Source organism: Poecilia latipinna, unplaced genomic scaffold (genome assembly GCF_001443285.1).
Source record: "Poecilia latipinna isolate Pla-1442-1.1 unplaced genomic scaffold, P_latipinna-1.0 Scaffold3902, whole genome shotgun sequence".
Lineage (NCBI taxonomy): Eukaryota > Metazoa > Chordata > Actinopteri > Cyprinodontiformes > Poeciliidae > Poecilia > Poecilia latipinna.
The window spans coordinates 25,489-34,925 of NW_015116518.1; the positions used below are offsets into that span (position 1 = coordinate 25,489).

Here is a 9,437-nt window from a genome sequence, read left to right on the forward strand (position 1 = left end):
AAGCTTAGGACTTTCTGTCTTGACAGATTTTTAAAAGCCAAGATGCTCACTAACTTTTGACGATGACAGTTTGAAGGAACAAACACACCAGTAGATGTGGTAATAAAATATAAGCTGGTTATATTTCTCTGCCACTTCCTCATAAAGGAATGAGATCTTAGTTTAGCGACGCTGCAGCACTTTTTCTGACATTCATTAAAATTACTTTTAGCTGTTAGAAAGCAATAATGGAGCTTCACCCACTGAAGACTGAAGATGAGGTGGATGAGGCTTTTACTGTTTCGGCGCTGCCTTTACTCTATATATGCTCCAACTACAGTGTTGAAAAGAACATTTCCACTGTAAAACAAGCTCAGTGTAAAATGTTCTGCAGAGGTTGCAAGATGTCTTACTATTTTAAGACCCAGTCTGTCTCCCAGCATCTATTTTGAGCCCACAGCCTCCGTCAAAGTGCAGCTCTGACCAACTCAGAACCTGAACACAGCCTGGATTATCTCCATATCATCAAGTCCAGTACACATTTACTGGCACAATATTATTTAATGAAATAGTGAGAAAAAGAATTATTTCTTAAGTTTTTCTAACACACAGTGACTCTTTCTACTTGGGAGCGTCAGCAGTGAGTTTGTTGATCAACTTGTCGTAATAAATGACGTTCTCCTTCCGATTGGTGTGTACTGTTAGCATCTCGTCCATCTCCTCTTGAGTGAAAGGCTCACCTGGTTAAAAAAAAAAAACACAAAAATGTGCAAAATATTTTTCAATAAAAAATATACTAAGACTGAATCCACTCTCCATAACTAGTATTAGCTTCTGTTTCCTCTTGAAATTTTTGTTTTACCTTCCTCCATCATAAGCTTTGTCAGCTCTTCGGGTTTGAGGAAACCTTTCTGCTCTTTGTCGAGAACCTGGAAACAGTTTACGGGTTACTATTGTTGCTCGTGTGAAAATGTGAATTCTTGAGAAAGTTTCAAGAGCTGCTTCAGAGAAACAAACAGAGTGAGGAAGAAACAGCCAATTTCACCTTAAATGCCTGAAATATTTTGCTCCTGGGGATGGGAGGAAACCTAACAGACACAACAAAGCACCAGTTACTTTTCTGCAAATACGTCACACATGATTAGTAATACAGAGACTACCCAGGAGTCATTCTGATTTACAATGAAAATTTTAAAATAACTTACAGCCAGGGCACTTATAGGGTGCGTTCACACTGCAGCCTGAAGTGACCCAATTCCGATTTTTTTGACGTAATGCGACCTGTATCTGATCTTTTCATGGCAGTGTGAACAGCACAGGTCGGATTCTTTTTCGAATGTGACCCATATCCGATACGTATCCGATATCCAGGTCGCATTCATACGAACTGAACGTCACTGTTTCTCAACAAATCTCACTATTCTGCGTCCTGATAAGCGCAAGCGGGAATTAAAACAACAACCACGATGGAATATATGAGGATTAAGTTGTTAATATGCTGCTCCGGCCGGACAACAACTTCAAATATGTAAGCTAAGCTCCACCGTTAGCCTCCATGTTTACTTCCGCAAACACTGAGCACTTCTTCTTTTTATGGCGGTTGGCAGAACACTTAGAACGCTGACGCTATTGCGCCCTCTACTGCGCATGCAGGACACTTTCAGGTCGTTTGCCCGTTCACACTGCAGAACGCATACAGGTCGCATTTACTAGCGGTGTGAACGGCCCCGGCAAAAAAATCGGAATTGCCAAAAAATCTGAATTGGGTCACTTCAGGCTGCAGTGTGAACGCACCCATAGTATTCTTACATCATCAGCATCATTGTGGATTTAAAATATTATCTTTATAAAAAGAATTGCTTGAAAACAAGGACTCTTACCTTTTAGGCTTTCTTTTATTTTATGTACTTTGTGTTTAGGTTTATTTTGTTCTACGTTATTTTGTGAATAAATGTTGCACATTTTAACGAAAAGACAAAACATGGATAGATGAACAATTATTTTAAGAGTTGTTCAGTGTGAAAACAGTTCCACAAATCTCTAATTATTCTAAAGTTTTTGAACCGCCGGATTACAGATCTAAGTTTAATTTTTATATACTTTACGGAATAAAAATATAAAGTTTCTGACAAAGCTTCAAATATTAATGTTCACAGGTGATTAGTTCATGAGAATAACATTGAATCTAATTTTATGTAAGACATCTGGACAAGAGGAAATTTACTGTTTTGTGAAAAAATATGCATCCATCGTCTGTCTAAAGATCAGGCCAAGAAAGAGAAGCATTTAAATCATAAATCAGCTGTTTTTCTGTCACCTGAGACTGGAGGCTCAACATATACTTCTAAGAGTTTGTGAATAACCAATATAAACACTTGATAACAATAAATGCAATAGTAGATGGTGCAAGATTCTTTAACATGAAAAATACTAATTGAAAAACACATTTGTAGAAGAAAAGCATTTTATCTAAGGAACCTAATCACTGTCCATTCATAACAAAATAGATTTTTGTGTGTTGGCTGGTGATGGTGATTAAAAATAACTGTAATCGAGTTAATTATTAAGGAGTTTCATAGTATACAAACAAAAAATCTGCATCAAAATCTGAATGCTGGTGTCATGGAGCCAACATGAATTGTCTTACTTGTTCTCCAACAGGACTTTGGCCATAGCTGGCAGGAACTTATCTAGATGTACAGTTCCTGAGGAATTTTCTTCCACCTGGGTGGACAGAACAAGACACCTGGGTTTTACTCTTTAAACTTTACACCAGAACTTTTGCATATTAAAGGTCCACTATTATGCTAATTTGGGTATTTCCTGCATCTAAAAACAATCCAAGAGCTAAACAATAACAACAAACACCCAATTGTTTTTTTTGGAATAAGTAAATATTCTTCTGGTGTCTGCACAAGAGCCCCTGTTTCAAAAACCTCTAAGTTGTTGTGTCACAATCTGTTACCTAGGAACCTTAAATGCCTGAAGTGGAGCTCCACCCACTTCATTTAAGACGCTAATCTACCGCTGCTATGGCTTCTGGAAAAGGAAAATGTTTTTGTGCGGTCCATGCATTTCTCTCATTCATGGAGAACAGAGCTGCCTGGCTTCATTTTATTTTTGCCTGCAATGTCCCTGCGATGCTGCCAAAGAAAGTTGTCGTTTGCTCAAATCATTTTAGGAAGAAGTCCTCAAACAACTACCAACATTACAGGACAGGATTTACCAAAAATACTTGGACTGAAGGAAAGTTCTGTTCATGTTCGTCACAAACCTACAGATGATGGTGATGTAAGTACAAAATGATGTTTTGTGTGCCTTGTATTGTTCAGCACAGACATGAGTCGTCAGTTAGCATAAGCTAACGCTGTGGTTGCTAAATGACGCCTTTGCTGGTCCTGACTGTGTCTCACGTTACGCTACAATATCTGCGCATTTACTAGCAGAATTGTAGTAAAGTTAAAACGATCGTTTATATTAAAAAGATTCAATGCTTGGGAAAACATGTCGGACATTACCGACATTGTCTGATTTATTTTTTTATTTTTTATTTTTTCTACATGTTGAGAAAAGTGCTTCTCCTCTAACTTCGGGAATTTTAGAAAAATGCCGCATTTGAGGGAAAAAAAACAACAACATTTTTGTGCTGAATTACTGGCTTTTGGAACAAAGATGTAAAGTTGTACTACTGTGCTTCTGCTTGAAGCCATTTTCATACATCTGAGGTAAACACGTGAGTTGGGAGGGCGTGGCTAGCAGCTTCTCATTTACATAATCGTGATTAGTTAATTTGTGTATGAAAAGAGTAAACATAAAGACTGCTCTGACCTCGGCTATAAATTCACGTATGTCTAGTTGAGTGGGGAAGCAGTCCAGAGAATACATAATGGTACCAATCTCCCTGGAAAACAGGCACATAATGAGAGTTAGAAAGAAGCATTATATCTGCTTAGCTTGATGCAGAAACTGCACTATTTTCTGACCTAGTTTGGTTTCAAGCTTTTTAAAAAATAGTTACCGACAAGGTAAAAAGGAGACCTACTTACTCTTTCTACCTTTAAGTTCAGGAGATTTTCCAAACACTTAATTATCCCAATTTATAGATGTGTTCTTACTGATGACAAAATGCTATCATTTCAGTCATAATCATCAAAACAAATATAAATTAAATCTTAAATGTGTATCTGTGTCTAATGAATATGAGCTTCAATATTTAAATTGAATAACTGAAATACCATTTTATTATTATTAGTTATGTTTGTACTTTTTAATAATTGTACATTAATTATTACTTACCGGACGTCCACCATGTTTTTGGACTCGTAGTCAAACGGCTCGAAGGCGGCCGTTATCTTCCTGTGAATAGCCAAAATGTTTTCGTTTTCTGAAACAAACAGAGCCGAATAACGAAAGCTGTTGTTAATACACCTCTAACAAACTAAGCAGGTCCTGCGGTACTTCTAAATCTGTAGGTTGACTCCATTAAACAGTACGAACCTTCACTTTCGTCGTCCGCCATCTTTCAGCTTGTTTTCCTGTTGCCTAGCAACCGAACGTTACCAGTTTATTCGGTTTGCGAGGTAACGTTAATGTCACAAAACGATTAAATAAATAAAGTGAAATATGAAAAACGTTTGAAGCAATCATTTTTAAAAACGGTCCGTATAAGCTGCTTGGACTGTTATTTTAAAAATACTCGTAATCTTATATATTACTTTTTACTTATAAATGTTAACGATATTAACCAAAATATAAACACAATTAGACCAATAGGACACAAAGAAATAAAAGAAACATTTTCTTTATTTTTAAGACAGTATATGCCTTTAAACTAGATTTAAAAAGTAAATAAATCATTTATAAATTCAGTTGATTTACAATTTACAAACAACATTTTCCCGCAAACATTTTGAATCAACTGCTAAAAAAAAATTACAATTTCTGTTATTTCAACCGGTCATTCTGAATGCAATAACAAAGATGAGCATTTTCAGAAAATTTGTGTTGATTTAATTTATGGCACATCACCAGTGTATTTAAGCACACTGGATTTACTAAACTAACTATATGTCAAAGCAGTGTAAATAAATGAGTGTAAATAACAGTCTAATTGCACTCCTTGGGCATAATAGTTAAATACCAAACAGATAATAATAGCTCCAAACAATATCAAATCCCGTCAGATGTGGATTTTGATGTAGGGAATGTGACTCATTGACCATGACAAAAAGGCTTTTTGTTTTTTATTTTCCTATTTGCATTGTCAGAAATCATCTTTTGTCAGTTCGGTTAAGATATCTAAAATAAAGATACTGTCTTTGTCAGGGGAGTGAATGTGTTTTTGGTTGTACGCAAAGGAAAAACTGAAAACAAACTAATCCAGGATTCATTCATTCAACCACCACTTCAATTTTATCCGAAATAGAATATCTGTCAACATTAAGGATGTGAAAGAATATAAATAACTGACATATCTATATTTATTGTATTCTAACATGTGAGAACAAACTATTTTTGTGAAATATTTCTGCCAATCATAGCATTTTAATTTATGGAAAGCATTATGAGTTTAATTTAAAACCTCTACCTTTGTAAAAGCTGTGGGAATTATTTTATTCGTAGAAAGAATGTGACAGAAAGCCATTGAAGAGGCCCAGTATTTTAACAGCCATTTGTTAAAATATGCTTAGAGACTCGTATAAAAAAAAAATACAATTTACAGTGATAAATTTATAATTTATATTTTATCTTTAAAAGTTTTTTCTGCAGCAGGCTAAATGGTAAAGTGGTTAATATTTATATTTCTGGTTGTCCTTGATGCACAGGGGCATGGTGGGTTTCTGCTAGCACATTAGGAAGTTCTTGATCTTGATGTTCCTCTGTTTGCTTTATGGGTTCGTCCTGAAGCGTCATTACGTCCAGTTGCTGCTCGCCTTTCTGCTCCATTGCTCCTGCATTCGACTCCACAGTAAATGTGTTTGATTGCATGTTCTCTTCTGCCAACTCCTGCTCTTGATGAGGAGTTTGGTTGTTGCTTGAGCCCTTTAAAGTAGATGGAGGTAAACAACGTCACTTCAAAAAATATTGTAAAAAAAAAATCTATCAATCAGGATGTAACAGTAAATCATTGGAGGAAATATCGAGGACATTAACAGCTGCTACAATTATTAGTATTTTAATCAGTTATATTAGTTTTTAAGTGAATGTTTGATTTTCTTTTGTTATGGTGACTCACTTTAGCTAGTTTAGCTACGTCGCTAGTGCTAATACTAAAGCTAAGCATGCTAGTAGCCTTTACTTAGCAAAAAATAAAAATCTTATTTCAAGTAAGATTGAAAGTATTTGATAAAAAGGATACTCAAGTACCTTTTGACATTTAAACTTTAAAGTTGAATTAAATGTTGAAAGCTTACATAATAATTGTATTTATTGTAGTATTCACAAATATTTGATACTTTTAAATATTTAAAAATTTAATATTTGATTTAATTTAAACTCATTTAAATTAAATATTTAAATATTGAATAAATTGAAAATAATTCACATGAATACTAAAATTACAAAATAACAAAATTAGGCAAAAGAAACATTTTCCAAATCAATTTCTTTCAATAAAACATATGAAGCTAATAAAACCTGCAGGTGTGTGTCTTGTGAATTTTTGTTTAAAACATGTTTATTCTTCATTCAGTGAAGTTTCTCACAGTGGACAGATTATCGATACTTCACACTAAAATTACTCAAGTGAAAAAGTACAGCCTTGTAAAAAGTACATTTTTTTCACAAAGTTACTCAAGTAAATGTAACTGAATACATGTAACTAGTTACTACCCAACTCTGCTAATAATGCATCTTCTAAAGACAATTAGAGGTAGTTTCTTAAATATAGCAACTTTCAGATTTTTAAATTAAAAAAATATTACAGATGAAACAATGTGTGCATGTTACGTAAATTTTGCTAACTGTCACAGTTTATGCTGTCGGTTTACCTGTGTGTTAATAAATGAAGGCGACAGCAGCTCTGAAGGGTCCAGCAGGCCATCCTGGTTTAGATCCTGAGTTTGTAGTAAGAAATCCACCATGGACACCACCTGAACCCAGAAGGCACGAAAAGAAAAGACACGTTTATAAAAAGCAGCCAAAGAACCCTGAAGGAGGTATTTACAAATACACACAAATACTACAGACTACTGCCTAAAAAACCCAAGAAATGTTAAGAAAGACTAGTGGCTTAAAAAAAAAAAACAACACACTGACTCAGTCACTTCAGCTTACATGCTCATTGGCCTCTGGTCCTAGTGCATGATGGGAGTTGTAGTCAGAGAGCAGCTTCATGATCTCCAAGCCATCCAAGAATCCGCTGCGATCATAATCGTAGAGACGAAACAGGAAGAACACCTCTGAAGCAAAACAGAGAAGACGCGTTGTATACTAACGTTCATTTAAATTTCACTTTGAAAAAGTATTTAGAAAAAACTCATTTAACAAAAACAACTTTCTGTGCCAGGATGAGGTGGTTTTTGGCCATACTGAAATAAATTTATTTTGCAAAACTACAGTGGAAACACTTTTTCGCATCATGTGAGACATGATCAACAGCTGGATGTTACTACTGTTGAAAACAGCAAAGAAGACAACAGGAAGTGACAGGAGGATGATGGTTTGTTTTGACTTTTGAAACTCAGAAATATCCATGTTTTTTTTTTCTGGGAAATTTCTGAGATCAATCGTAAAATTTCAGATTTTTTTTTTTTTTTTTTGGGTGGAAAGTTACTCTTTTTGTAACTGCCCAAATACGATATCGTAGGATGGTGAAACAAAAAAATGTTAAAGTTGCTTCAGGTCCAATCAGTGATATAATGGGGAACAATCAAATCCATGACCAGAGAAATTTGATATGTTGCTTTTACTTCTTCAGTTAAATCACTAAAATAAGTTACCCTTTCAGTAATTCAGTGATTTATTGATCCGTATGGATCAATAAATCCATACAGATTTATTGATCAATAAATCAATAAATCCATACGGATCAATAAAACCTACTGCAAACAACAGTTTGCAGTAGGTTTCGTCTACCTTGCTCCCAGGAAGTGATGTCAGGACTTCCCTGGCTGTTGCGTAGACTTTGCTGAATGTAGCTCTGCAACAACCTGCGATTACAGAGTTTTACAAAACATCAGGTGGAAATAACAGAAAGTAAAAGATAAAAATAGAAAAAAAAATAACTGGTGAAATTATTATTAAAATAAAGATGTGAACTGGGAATATTCATATAATAATAATTAAAACAAAGTCTGGTGTTTCTCCTCCTGCAGTCCTTATCAGAGTTTGGCTCTGGCCGCATCAGCAGCAGAAACCGAAGTCCAGAATGACGAGACAGAATCTGCTCAGTCCACTGTAAAAAATTAAACACGGAGCCTGTGGGGTTTGTATAAGGCTGCAATAATTTCAGTTATTGATTAATGTATTGACTATTTGACAATCGATTAATCAGATAAAACCAGGTACTTTGTGCACATTTTTTATTTAAACCTTTACAATATTACAATGGCAGATAAACAATTAAGTTCATAAAATGGCAATAAAATGGGCATTTTATTGCCTAAAATGCAATAACATAACATTCCTTCAGTGTATGCTTGATATTTTGGAGCAAAACATTCATCTAGACTGAAAAAAATAAATAAAATACTTCCTAGAATCAACATGTGAAAAGCCAAAGTCTTTAACATCTTTCCTAATATCCTTTAATTTTTGTTTTATTTCATTTTTTTGGATTAACCGATTAATAAATTAATAGTAAAAGGTGGTCAATAAGGGCTTTTTTCTCTTTTTTTACTGAATTTGTATCAGATGAAGCTAAAACTGCCACATGAATAGGAAAACATTTACAAAGAAGGACTTTTTAATCTTAAATGCAAAATATATAATTTTTTTTGAACACTTTTAGCTTAATTATTCCTTTGACAATGTTGAGCTCTCAGCAAATGTTTCTTGAGTCTGTATACTACAGTTAAGTACTAAATTAGTTGACGATTAATTGATGATTGATGATTAATCTGATTAATCGTTCCAGTCTAAGTTTTATGTTGTATCAACATTAGAAAGCAATCTGACGAAAACAATGGCTGATGATTTTATTTTATGTTGGGTTTTGATTGCTAGCAATGATGTAAAATCTTAATAGTGCGGCTGGAGGAAACGAGTGGTGATGTGGGCATAAACTTGAAATGGACTTTCTTAGAAAGCTAATTTCTGACTCGGAATGAGGTCGCAGTTCATCAGCTGGGCCTCGATTGAAAGCTTCTCACCTGCGTTCCTCTTCTCCAGAGCCGAAGGGGTTGATCAGTCCTGGAGGGGGATGGACATCCGATTCTTTCCTGAAGGACGAACAAATGACAACAAAACAAAAACAACACATTAAAGTAGATTTATGACATGTCGAGTGTTATTTATTT

General features: G+C 34.7%; 2 protein-coding genes across 2 annotated transcripts; both read right to left on the reverse strand.

The window, feature by feature from the left end:
- Window positions 1-520: 520 nt before the first annotated feature.
- On the reverse strand, window positions 521-4,572 carry drc8 (dynein regulatory complex subunit 8). Its single transcript, XM_015024991.1, has 7 exons — window positions 4,477-4,572; window positions 4,276-4,363; window positions 3,808-3,880; window positions 2,627-2,703; window positions 1,025-1,067; window positions 842-908; window positions 521-719 (listed from the first exon to the last, which is right to left on the reverse strand). Exons 1-7 carry the CDS (start codon window positions 4,496-4,498, stop codon window positions 601-603), a joined length of 489 nt encoding a protein of 162 aa, XP_014880477.1. The 5' UTR covers window positions 4,499-4,572; the 3' UTR covers window positions 521-600.
- Window positions 4,573-5,443: 871 nt separating this feature from the next.
- On the reverse strand, window positions 5,444-9,431 carry cgref1 (cell growth regulator with EF-hand domain 1). Its single transcript, XM_015024990.1, has 5 exons — window positions 9,291-9,431; window positions 8,056-8,129; window positions 7,255-7,379; window positions 6,969-7,070; window positions 5,444-6,021 (listed from the first exon to the last, which is right to left on the reverse strand). Exons 1-5 carry the CDS (start codon window positions 9,398-9,400, stop codon window positions 5,776-5,778), a joined length of 657 nt encoding a protein of 218 aa, XP_014880476.1. The 5' UTR covers window positions 9,401-9,431; the 3' UTR covers window positions 5,444-5,775.
- Window positions 9,432-9,437: the final 6 nt, after the last annotated feature.

Excerpts from the sequence above, each read along its gene's own strand:
- drc8 (XM_015024991.1), bottom strand. The coding sequence starts at position 4,498 with ATGGCGGACGACGAAAGTGAAG. Across the intron at positions 2,704-3,807 it reads TACGTGAATTTATAGCCGAG|GTGGAAGAAAATTCCTCAGG; the intron begins GTCAGAGCAGTC and ends CTGTCCACCCAG. Across the intron at positions 1,068-2,626 it reads AAAGTCCTGTTGGAGAACAA|GTTTCCTCCCATCCCCAGGA; the intron begins GTAAGACAATTC and ends TGTGTCTGTTAG.
- cgref1 (XM_015024990.1), bottom strand. The coding sequence starts at position 9,400 with ATGTGTTGTTTTTGTTTTGTTGTCATTTGTTCGTCCTTCAGGAAAGAA. Across the intron at positions 8,130-9,290 it reads TCTGGAGAAGAGGAACGCAG|GTTGTTGCAGAGCTACATTC; the intron begins GTGAGAAGCTTT and ends CTGTAATCGCAG. Across the intron at positions 7,380-8,055 it reads CATCACTTCCTGGGAGCAAG|AGGTGTTCTTCCTGTTTCGT; the intron begins GTAGACGAAACC and ends GTTTTGCTTCAG.